At 33.2% G+C, this 11698-nt stretch overlaps 5 protein-coding genes across 5 annotated transcripts; 2 read left to right on the top strand and 3 right to left on the bottom strand.

The window, feature by feature from the left end:
* The first annotated feature begins 2811 nt into the window (after positions 1 to 2811).
* Positions 2812 to 4118, top strand: LOC115718173 (uncharacterized). Its single transcript, XM_061110609.1, has 3 exons — positions 2812 to 2971; positions 3079 to 3417; positions 3497 to 4118. Exons 1-3 carry the CDS (start codon positions 2849 to 2851, stop codon positions 3683 to 3685), a joined length of 651 nt encoding a protein of 216 aa, XP_060966592.1. The 5' UTR covers positions 2812 to 2848; the 3' UTR covers positions 3686 to 4118.
* A 53-nt stretch (positions 4119 to 4171) lies between these two features.
* On the top strand, positions 4172 to 6351 carry LOC133033853 (uncharacterized). Its single transcript, XM_061108878.1, has 3 exons — positions 4172 to 4759; positions 4855 to 4987; positions 5131 to 6351. The coding sequence occupies exons 1-3, from the start codon at positions 4461 to 4463 to the stop codon at positions 5623 to 5625; spliced, it is 927 nt and encodes a 308-aa protein (XP_060964861.1). The 5' UTR covers positions 4172 to 4460; the 3' UTR covers positions 5626 to 6351.
* A 58-nt stretch (positions 6352 to 6409) lies between these two features.
* On the bottom strand, positions 6410 to 6841 carry LOC133034366 (uncharacterized). The gene has a single exon (XM_061109436.1). It carries the CDS (start codon positions 6839 to 6841, stop codon positions 6410 to 6412), a length of 432 nt encoding a protein of 143 aa, XP_060965419.1.
* Positions 6842 to 6914: 73 nt separating this feature from the next.
* On the bottom strand, positions 6915 to 8562 carry LOC115696384 (uncharacterized). Its single transcript, XM_061108877.1, has 3 exons — positions 7967 to 8562; positions 7279 to 7849; positions 6915 to 7145 (listed from the first exon to the last, which is right to left on the bottom strand). Exons 1-3 carry the CDS (start codon positions 8538 to 8540, stop codon positions 6920 to 6922), a joined length of 1371 nt encoding a protein of 456 aa, XP_060964860.1. The 5' UTR covers positions 8541 to 8562; the 3' UTR covers positions 6915 to 6919.
* A 117-nt stretch (positions 8563 to 8679) lies between these two features.
* Positions 8680 to 10037, bottom strand: LOC133034365 (uncharacterized). The gene is made up of 2 exons (XM_061109435.1): positions 9604 to 10037; positions 8680 to 9141 (listed from the first exon to the last, which is right to left on the bottom strand). The coding sequence occupies exons 1-2, from the start codon at positions 9628 to 9630 to the stop codon at positions 8680 to 8682; spliced, it is 489 nt and encodes a 162-aa protein (XP_060965418.1). The 5' UTR covers positions 9631 to 10037.
* Positions 10038 to 11698: the final 1661 nt, after the last annotated feature.

Raw genomic sequence — 11698 nt, 5'->3', positions numbered from 1 at the left:
ATATTTAAATCATCAAACTTTCTTAAACACTAATATATTGCATTCGGTATTCACTTTTAATTGACAACATTATAAAATATAATATTTAGATACACATAATAATAATCTCACCTAATAATTAATAATATTTTTTCTTTAATTTTTAATTGTATCACTTTCAAATAACATAGAAAAAAACTAGCATAAATTTAGTATACGTGCCTCGCACGTAGTTTTTTGCTAGTATATATATATATAAATAAATAAATTATATAAGTCTCAATATCCTCCTTTTTACCTACTTGTTTTAAAAAAAATAAATAAATAAAAAATTAATGTTAAAGGGATACATGTAACACTTTATTTGATGTCATTTACTTACATACAAAAAATATTAGATTGAAAAATGCTATGTGTAAGTGTCACGTGTAACAATAATAGTGGAACCTCCACCTATATCCAAGTGTCAATGCATTATTTTTTGAGATTTTTACACCTCATGTCAAAATTGACATCTTTTTTACATTTTTGTCAATACACGGTTTTTTAAACTTTTTTAACTTTTACATTTTTCAATTTTACTTTTCAAAAAGTTTCATAATTACAAAATTACCTTCTCCCTTCCTTCCTTACACACGTACACGCACGCCACCTCATAACTCCTTTTTTATTTATTTTTTTTGAATTTTTCATTTCTCTGATTCTTCCACTCTTCAAACCGTAGCTTCCCACGATCACCATTCTCAAGCCCTAACCCATTTCTTCTTCCCACGATCACCTTCTCCAAGCCCTCACCCACGTTTTCCTCAACCTACATTGTCATCCTCCACTATTTTTTTTCTATATAAATGGCAACCACTAGAAGTGGTTCGAAATCACCATCTCCGGCGAAGAAACATTCTAAAAAATCGAAGAAGCCTCCAACTGTTACTTCCAAAGTCGAAGCTAAGATGGGGTTAAAAAAATTGCTAAAAATTTAGTGGGTGATGTTCCAGAGACATCGGGCACTAAGAAAAGAGCCCTTCCAGTTAAGGCCGATGCTCCTAAGCCTAAGAGAGCAAAAATTTCCAAGTCTGCACGCGATGTAAGTTTCTCTTTGTTGTTTTTAAATTTTTCTTTAGTTTTTTTCTGGTTGTTCTTTTTGTGGTGTTACATTTGATGATTTAAAGTTTTTCCCATTTTTTGTTCTAGGTTTCCTCAGATTCTGATTTTGAGGATGAAGTGCATGCTGAGGACCAAAAGCCTAAAGTTAAATCGAAGGTAATTTTAAATTGCTTGGTTTCATTTTATTGAGTTAATTTTTACATCAGCTTTTTAGGTCACTGATTTAGGTGTTTATTAGGATATTTTTATGTTTTTTTGTTGTTCTTTATGTATTTCTGTCATGTATTGTGGTTGATGTTGTTTTGTTGTTTTTATTCAGTTGTTGTTTGGTTGTTTAAAAATTACCCAGTTCAATTCGTATTGTGTTACAGTTTTGAATTGCTTTTCCCCATTGGTTGTTTATATGTTTATTGTGAATTTGTTTTCGGTTGTTTTACACACTATTAGTATTGAGAAGCATTTTACTAATTTCAATCGCAACAAGATCTTTCAGTGTTGTTTATTCTTTAGTTTTGTATATATTTATTGTGAGTTTTTTCTCGGTTGTTTGTCACACTATTATTATCGACTACCATTTTCGAAATTTCATAACAACGAGCTTGTACAGTGTTGTTAATAGTTTAGTTGTTTTATCTGTTTATTGTTAGTATTTGTTTTTTTTTTATAAGTTGTGACAGTGTTGTTACTGTATTTTTTGAAAGTTGTTTATCTCTTACATTTATCATACTGTAAGGGTTTCATAAACGTTGTTTTTAGGTTTTTTATTGGTTGTATTTTGGTTACTACATTTTTATATCTTCATTGTTCTTGTATCTAAGATTTGTTGCTTATGTTTTACTTTGTATTTCTTTTTTTTTTTTTGCAGGTCCATGCTAGGACCTCAGAGAAGGTTGAAGGATTTGACTTACCAAAGAAAAATCCCCCTAAGGTGTCCTTTTTTTTAAAAAAAAATTATTTTTATTATTTGTTTTCTGTTTCTGTTTTAGCTTTTTTGTTTTTGTCCTGATTTATTTTGTTTCAATTGATACAGGAATGGGATTATATTTATGACCAGAAGAATCTCTTCATTGCGAAAGCCTTTTCGACTGCTACTTTCCAGGTGATAGAGAACATTAAGTCTTGTCTTTCAGATGTACAGCTTGAAATGTTTTCCAAAACCTGTTTTGGACATTTCCTTAACCTTCCTGATTTTAAAGTTCAACCGCAAGTGTTTCATGGGTTGTTGCTCCGGGAGGTTCAGCCACTTAATGATGCTGAGTTGTGGGTAATGATACGCGGTGTTAGGCTTTGGTTTAGCATTGAGGAGTTTGCTTTGATTACTGGGTTAGACTGTGAAGGTGACTGTAGTGTTTTAGATTTTAAGCAAGACGTTAATAGTCTTTGTGAAAAATATTGGCCAACTTCGTCCTCTATCACTAAGGAATCTATTAGGGAATGTTTTACCACCAAGAGGTGGGGTGATTCTGATGAGGATGCTGTGAAGTTGGCAGTTTTGTATTTTGTGGAATGGTTCTTGCTTAGTGGCACTAAGCATAAAAATGTACCTAAGTCTATTTTAGATGTTGTAGATAGTGGGAGGTACAATGAATTTGCTTGGGGCCGGAGTTCTTTTGAATTGACTATTTCCTCATTGAAGGGTAAGCTTGACAGTTAAGTTGAGGGTGTTAGGAAGGCAAGGAGTTCGGGAAAGAGGCCGAGTGTTTTTTACACTTTGATTGGTTGTCCTCATGTTCTTCAAATTTGGTTCTATGAGTGTTGTAAGTACATGAAAGGTAAGTACTGCCAAAAGGAAAACTCTCGTATTCCAAGGATCACTCAATGGACATGCAATAGTCAGCCTACTTTCAAAGTTTTGAAGACTACTATTTTTGATGTTTCCAAAGATAAGGTATATTTGTTTGTTGTAATTTGGTTTTTCAGTAGTTGTTTTTATGTTGTTTTTCATTATTAATAATCTTCATTATTGAAATTTTCATTTTGTTGTTTTTTGATCAGCTGCAACTATCAAATATGAGGCTCACGGCTGGTGAGTTCAAAGCTTTGAAACTGAGCAGTTTCAAGTTTGACACTGACTACAACTCTTACAAGAGTCTTCCTGTTCCTGAAGAGCCGTCTGTTGCTCAGAGTGACATTTCTGTCAAGCTTGATGCTTTTTCTGAGAAATTTGATGGGTTGGAGGTGAAGATCGATTTGTTGCATACTTCCCAACAGAAGATTTCATCTGATTTGGTTGAGTTGAAAGAGTTTGTGTCTGCACAGTTTGTTTCTTTTGGTGCTCAGATGGCTTCAATGCAGACACAGTTTTCTACTGTTTTTGCCGATTCCTATGCCAAGGTATGTTAGTTTTTCAATAGTTGTTTTTCAGTTTTTTTTAAGTTGTTTTATACTAATTTAAATTGTAATTTCAATATAGGACAAAGGCAGTGACTCTTCCAATGATGATGGTGGAAGTGGTAATGAAGAAGATTTTGATTTAGATGAATCTGAAGAAACTGATGACAATGAAGAAGAGAATGTTATGGGTGATGAAGAAGGTGAGGGTAGTGAAGGTGAAGAGAAGGATGGTCAAGCTGATGAAGATTCTGAGTCAAAAAAAAAATGATAAGGGCAGTGATGATGAATGCACTGATAGTGAGGAGAAGGTAGATAAGTAGACAATGTAACTAGGTTTTAGTTACTTTGTGTGGTTTATTTTGTTGTAAGTCCGTTTTAGGTAGTGGTCTTGTAATTCTATGTTCTTGTTATGTCTCTTCTTATGTTTTATTTATTTTTTTTTTTTTGAAAAAAATTTGCAACTATTTTTCAAACTATTTATTTGTATTTATTATGTTATTTATATGGCTGTGTTTATAGATTATGTTGTTCGCAATTTATTGTTGGTCTTCTTATTTTACTTGTTGTTTTTATTTTGTTTTTAAGTTGTTATGTAGTTTTTTTTTAGTTGTTGAAGTCTTTCACAAAAAATAACTTCACTTTTTTTTCCATTTTCTTTTTCCTTTATTTTCTGTATCAAGAATTTCGTTGATTTCAATGACGGGCCTACTCAAATAGATGTTGAGGCTATTTGTTCGGTCAGGTGTAAAAGCAGTTGAAATTATGGTAATGTTGCTTTTGTGTTGTTTTTTGGTTGTGTAAAGGTTGTTATTTTTTAACCATGCTCTAATTACTTTTTAATACCATATATAAACAGATGTCTTCAGATGGAATTGGTGGTGATTCTTGTAAACAGATTTCAGTTTCTGAAAATGTTGAGGTTACGGATCGTCGTCTTGTTTGTTTTGAGGTATATTTTTTTTATGGTTGTTTTTTAGTTTCTTCATACTTTTTGTGTTTAACACTGTCTTTTTTCTTTCATTTTTATGGAAAAAATATATTAGATGGGTGCAACAGGTCTCAATGTTGATTCTAACATTGAACTTGAAGATGACCTGATTCCCGTTGAAGAAACTCCTCTTGTTGACAAGAGGAAATCTAAGAAACCCATAGCGCTGACGTCTCCGTTTATGGAGTATGACTCTTCCATTTCTAGTTCTAAAGATGGTTCTGGTTATGGAGTTGTTAAGTATGTGGCTGGGTTGTGTCCTCTCGATGATAAGATTGGTGAAGATGTAGAACATAAAGACGAGAATGATTTTGACTTGTGGCTTGGTGAAGGACGGCGATCGAAGAAAGATCCGTAAGTGTTTATTTTCAGCATTTTTGTTGTGTTTTTGTATTTTTTGTTTTTTACTTTACTATTTATGTTTCAATTGTATTTTTTTTTTATGTTAGGCATGACAAGGACAAGGTTTACTTGAAGGGTAAGGATAAGATTGTTCCCCCTTTTCGTTTTGGCGTGGAAGATGTTGCAACCAAGATGTGGTTCCACAAGCTTGCATATCCTGGCCAATGTTTAACTAATTCTGTAAGTTAATTTATTTTTTCTTTTGATTTTTTTCAAAAATTTCAGTCTATAGTTTTCTTCATGTTGTTTGTTGGTTGTTTTTTAGTTGTTGAAATATAATTCATTTTCTGATTTTCGAACATTTCTCATTTTTTATTGTTTAGCATCTGGACATCATTTTTTACTATCTACGTAAAAAAGGAAAGTATGCAAAGGAGCCAAAGGTTAAGTTCACAACCACCGATTGCTTATTCTTCAAAACCATTCATGCTTTGTATGAAAAATTTATTGCACAGAAAAAAAATCTTTCTTTGATAACTGCCCAGCATGCCATTGCTGATTATATCAGAGGTAGAAAAATGTTATGTGGTTCCCCTTGGCATTTGTGCGATCATGTTTTGTTTATCATCCATATGGAGACTGAATCACATTGGATTCTTGGTCGATTGAATATTGAGGAAAGGCGTATGTACATGTACAACTCCTTGTCGACTGCTATGAAAGATAGTGCTGCTATCAAAGCTTGTCAGCCATTTGCGGTGTTGTTGCCCCACTTTTTTGCTTTGTTTGATGAGTTCAAAAAGGAAAACAAACCGGTTTGTTTAGACCCTTTCGAAGTTGTTAAGGTTGATGGTTTGCCTCAACAAACCTCGAAGTAAGTTGTTTTTAGTTTTTATTTTCAAATGTTTTTTTAATTTTGTATGTTATTTTCATTTTTTAAGTTTTTCTGCTGTTGTTTTTTGGTTGTTTTCCAGTGATTGTGGTTGTTTCGTTGCATCGTTTGCCGAATACTTCATTGATATGAAACCGATTCCTCCCATATTTGATGTTGAGAAACACCGTGATAGGCTTGCTGTGTTGTTCTATAAGTATGCTCGCATGAAAAAAGTGGATTTTATTGATAGTGAAGATGAGGCTCCTCCAAAGGGTCCAAAGAAGAATTTGTCTTAGTTATCTATTGGTTGTTGTTGGAAATAGTACTTTTTTTATTTAGCTTTTGTTTTTTCTATTACCAGATTATGTTCATAATCATAGACAAGTTGTTGTTTCTATAATGTTTTTTTTTTATTGAAATTGGTTTTTTATTTGTTCATATTTTTGAATTTTTAATTTTTATATTTAGTTTAACTCATGACAGCATACTATTAACAACCTTATTACAACCATCTTACAAACAACTAAATTGCATTTTAATCACTTTATGTAGTTTTTTTTCCTTCTTATTAATTTCAACCTTCTTCCACTCATTTAATTATTTAACTATAATATTTGATGTTTTTTTGTATATTAATGATAATAATACCAATTCCCTATTATCAATATCTCTCCACATAAAAATTCACAATAAAAAAATATATGTAACAACCAATCGTAATATGCAGTATGTTTTTCTAAATGTTTTAATATAGTTGTTTTTTGGTTGATGTGTAGTTGTTTCTACTTCTATGCTGTAATTCTTCTGCAGGTCTTTTTGTTATGTCCCTTTTGTCCACACTTGTCACACTTGTTTTGTTTCTTTGTTTCCCAAGCTGCTGCCATTGTTCTTTTCCTCGGCCTTCCAGACTTGATTCTTTCCTTTGGAGGCAACACTATGATGTCTTCAAAAAATTCTGGAAGTTCCCATTCTCTTACGTTTCCAACTGGGTATACTGTTTCTTCATATGTTTGCAGCCATGCTTTTGATGTGTAGTATTGTGCACAGTAGTTGTATGTGTTTATGTTCAAGTCCTTCATGACGGCGACTACATGGTTACATGGCATTTCATCTTTTTGAAATCTATTGCATGTGCACGTCTTCTCCTTCAAGTTTACTATTCTTGTTCTGTCTTCATCTATCACCTCAAACAGGTTTTGGTTTGCTGGTTTCACCTGCATGTTTTAAACCAACTTTAAAACAACCAAAAAACTATGCAAAAACAACTTTTTTCATTTTACTTTATGCGAACGATAATCTCAACTTACTGTTAGTCGCAATGACTGTACATAGTTCCCTATGAGTTTTTTCTCAGATGATGGTGTCAGCCTTGGTGTGCATTTTTGTGCCTCCTTTCTATTATTGTATGTCCACTCTTGCATTTGTGCCCTCAAGCACTCCATTAATGTTGTGACTGGTGTTTCCCTTGCTGCTAAATTTGCTGAGTTCAGTGCCTCAGCTATGTTTGATGTCATGGTAGAGTACCTATAATTTGGACAGTTTCTATCATAGTTCTACTTTTGAAAAAAAAACTCAAACGCAACGCAAAAACAACGCAAATACAACGCTTTAAATATCTGAATATGTCATTAATTTTATCCTTTTTATTTGTTTTCACCTGTTGTTTTCTGAATGATACCTTGACCATTTTTCATGGCCAATTTTTTCCAGGTACGGTCTTATGCGCTTATCCAAGTTGTCTAGCTCCCTCATATGGAATTCAAACTCCATTTCTGTGTAAGCTTTTGCAGCTGCAAAGAATGACACTCTGAAATGCTTTGCATTTTTTTTGAATTTTGTTTTGAGGTTCGACAAGAGGTGGAAGATGCAGTAGCCATGTGTTATTTCAGGGAACATTTTCCTAGTTGCTTTGATGATGCTTTCATGTCTGTCTGATATTAGGCATTGATATTCTTGAACCCCGAATGCTTCTTTTATTTTTTTTAAGAACCACTCCCACGATTTATCGTTCTCAGAATCAACTATGCAGTATGCTAGTGGAAAAATTTTCGATTCTGCATCTTGTGTGTTGGCAGTGAGCAACGTGCCTCCATACGCGGCCTTTAGGAATGTACCGTCCACCACGATGATTGGTTTGCAGTTTGGCCAACCTTTTATAGCAGCATTCAATGCAACAAATGCATATTTGAAACTGTCATCATCCTCTTTCTCTATGTCTATTAATGTTCCTGAATTTTAATCAAACAGGATTTTGTCAAACTACATGTACGCAACGAAATAACAACGCAAAAACAACGTTTTTTTTCACAAATATTTTCAAAGTAAAATTTTTAAATTTTTTTTACCTGGATTTGTTTTCTGTAGCATGTACAGGTATCTTGGCAAGAGATTGTACGACTCTTTAGCATTTCCATGTAGCTGGGTTTGTGCTCGCTCTTTACTACGCCATGCTTTCATGTAATTCATCTTTATTCCGTATTTGTCTTTCATTTCTGTCTTTATGTCTGCCGGGCTGCACTTTGTTTTCAGGTTCAAGAATTTTGGTTTTACAAAATCTGCTATCAACTTTGATGTAGCTTGTCGTTGATCTCCAAATCTTATTGTAACTGCACATGTGTGTTCTTCTTCGTAGCTCCTTATTATGAATGTTTCTGTGTTTCCATTTTTTGTAGCCTTTAAACTCCATTTGCAGTTTGTGTCCAAACACACTATGTTGTATTCTTTTGTGCAAGATTTCACTACTTTGTATTGAAATGTCTTCTTGATTGCAAAGTAGCATAGTGTACTTATCAATGTTTCTTTGTCCTTGTAAATTTGCCCCTTCTCTATTGTTTCATGTCGTTTGTCATTGATGATAATCATTTCTGTGTTGTCCACTTCCTCTTCTTCTTCCTGGTTGTTTTCGAGTTGTTGTACCATTTCTGCAGCCACAAGCTTTGCATAGTCGGTGAAGTCGAAATCTTCATCTCTTCTTGTAGTTTTTCTCTCGTTATTTTCTGGTTGTTGTATGGTTGATTCGATGACACTCGTTCCTGTTTCTAGGAAAAATGTATCAACTTCACCGAGATCCCATCGTCTCTTGAGATAGTTGTTGCTTGGAAGTTGTTGCCGTGTTGTTTCCGTGTTGCCGCAAGTCTTCTGTCTTTGCGTTGTTGTCATACGATTCCATGATCATATTGTTCCACACCATTGTTTGGTTAGGTGGTGCCGTGTTACTGGTTTTGTTCACACACAATGGGTACCTTGTGAAATCAACCTCCTTCGTTAATAGCTTTATGTAGAACAACAGACTTTTGTCATCCTTGATTTGTAGTGGTTGGCCTCCTTCCTTCAGTTGATATTTCAGTTGTAGTTGTGTTGATTCAGGGTTGCATTGGAGTTCTTCCATCATTATTCTCATTAGTTCCTCAAAAGTGCACTTGGTCGAAATTAATTCTCCACTTGATTCATAATCAACATAGTTTTTGTGGTCATCCCAATGCCCATTGCTCTGCACCAATATTTGTAATGGTTCCGTATCCTGAAATAATGTAAATTATTTACTTGGTTCAGTTTTTGTAGTTGCAAACAACTATTTTAATCTGTCAAAACAACCAATAAACAACTCTTTCCAGCAATAACTTATGCATCTAACACTTTCATCTGGCCGACTATTTATATAGGTTAAATCAACTATCAAACAACTATTTTAAAAGCAATCAGTAATTAATAACAATAGATTCATATTTTCTAGTTTGTAGATCCCAAACAACTATTATTCCACTGTAAAACAACTTGTAAACAACAGTTTTCAGAATAAAACACTGTAGCAACTATTTATATGCGTTAATGTTTATTTTCATGCAAACCGTTGTTGTTTTTTTCTCAGCTTCATCAATATTTCATTATTATTTCAATTTAATCCAGTTTTCATCAATTAATATCAAATTTCTATTAATCTACACTAAAAGATGTCTTTACGTTCACGAAAAAATTTGTTTACCTTCAATTCTCCTTCTGATTCAATCATGGGTGAGTTTCTTTGATTTCCAGCTCTCCTTCTACTCGGTTCTTCTCCTCTGATCGCGATTTCTTTGTTCAATGATTGTTGTTTTTGAGTTTTTTTTGTACATCAATGGAGGTTTCCTGGTTTTTTTTTTTTCCTTTCCGTTTTTGATTTTGGATTTTCGGGATTCAGCTTGTTTCCTATGAGTTCTACATTTTTTTAGATTTTGATTTTGCTGGTTTTGGAAGAAAGATGGTTGAGATTGGGTTGTTGGGGTTGGATCGCTGGGTCACGAACAAGCTTGCGGCTGGGTCACGAAGAAGATGGAGTTTCCGTTTTGCTTGGCCGGCATTTTTGTAATTAACAACTTTCTAGTTTCTATTTTTGTTTATTTCCTTTTTTTAGGGTCATAAATGTAAATTTATTACATTTTTAGTTTATAATAGAAAAAATCTCTTATTTTTTTAAGTTTCTTTTTCTTGATTAGTGTCTTAACTTGCAAGTAATATGACTCTTATAAAAACAACCACACATTGAAAACTTTGCACAAGTTCTCATTTCATCAGACGACAATGCTTAAATATTTTCTATTCTCGTAAATATATTATATATATATAGCTTTATGTTCTTCTTATTTAAAAAAATTTAGGTTTCTCATCTACCAACATAGGTTTCTTCTTTTTTTAATGGCTCAATATTTTAATTTAAGGTACATAGTGGCATAAGTACCCAAAGTTTTATATTTGTAAGCGGCCAATATTTATTTTTAGCGGCATAAATACCGAATGTTTGTAAAACTGTAAAATTTTGTCGGTACAAACTCTGATATTGTCTTACACAGGGCACATATAAAGCCTAAATTTTTGATCATCGGGTCTAGATAGAAATATATAGTATCAGTTACTTCCAAATGTTCTTTTAATAAATTCAAAACAAAGTCTGTACTGACAAAATTGGAAGAAAATTACAGTTTTACAAACATTGGGTACTTATGTCGCTAAAAATAAACATTGGGTTTATGCCGCTTACAAACATAAAACTTTGGATACTTATGCCGATGTTTACCCTTTAATTTAATTATAATATTTCCTCTTTCAACTATATTTTCTTTTAAATAGTTGTTCTTTTAAAATAATTGCTCTTATACTCACTTTAGATATATTATCATAATGTTGACTTAATTTTATTATTGACATATTTCGATTTATATGATTTGTAGCATGTGCAGATAATTGACTGGAGCTTCTTTTCAGCAGAAATTTAATTGCATCGTGTGCAAAAAAAATGCTGAAGCCATACTGTTAAGACAGTTAAAGTTAGTTAGCTTTATTCAGTTTAGTTAGTTAGCTTAGCTGTCTTTAAGTGGTTGTTGTTCAAGTTGTTATTTTTCTATTATGAGCTTGAGTGAGCTGTTAGTTTGTTACAATAACTAACTAACTCACTCTCTTGATTGCCTTGTATATAATTAAGCTCCTTGAGCTCAGTTTTAGTAATCAATCACGTCTTTTCTAATTCTTTCTTTCTCAGTTTCTTCTATCTTTTTCTTTGTTTTTCTTTCATTTCTTTCATCATCTCAAGAAAAACTTCAACATGGTATCAGAGCACTTTCCTCCACTAATGGAAAATATTGCTACAAGTGATCAAGGCAATCATCATATTGTAGCTGGTCCTGGTTCTATTAGCAACAGGGGCAAGGAAGCAAGTGAATCGCCCACTGTCTTCTTCAATCACAATCTTTCTGTTAAGGTAAATGATTATAACATCTTGCTTTGGAAGCAATAAGTTATGGCTGCAATCAGAGGTAACAGACTTCTCCCTTTCAGTGCTGCTCCTCCTCTTAAATTTCTCTCAGATGCAGATCAAGCTTCGAATATTCTGAATCCAACCTATGTCGACTAGGATGTTCAAGACCAGTTACTCGTGTTCTGGCTCCTCTCTTCAATGTCAGAAAGCTTACTGACTCGAATTGTTGGATGTGAATCAGCTGGTCACATATGGCGCACCTTGGAAAAGTACTTCACGCTTCAAGTTAATGCCAATATTCTCGAGTTCAGAACAAAGCTTCAAAATCTCAAGAGAGGTAATCTTGGAC

The sequence above is a fragment of the Cannabis sativa genome, chromosome 2 (genome assembly GCF_029168945.1).
Source record: "Cannabis sativa cultivar Pink pepper isolate KNU-18-1 chromosome 2, ASM2916894v1, whole genome shotgun sequence".
Taxonomy (NCBI): Eukaryota; Viridiplantae; Streptophyta; class Magnoliopsida; order Rosales; family Cannabaceae; genus Cannabis; species Cannabis sativa.
The sequence above is the reverse complement of the archived record's forward strand: the minus strand, read 5'-3'. Positions and strand labels throughout refer to the sequence as shown.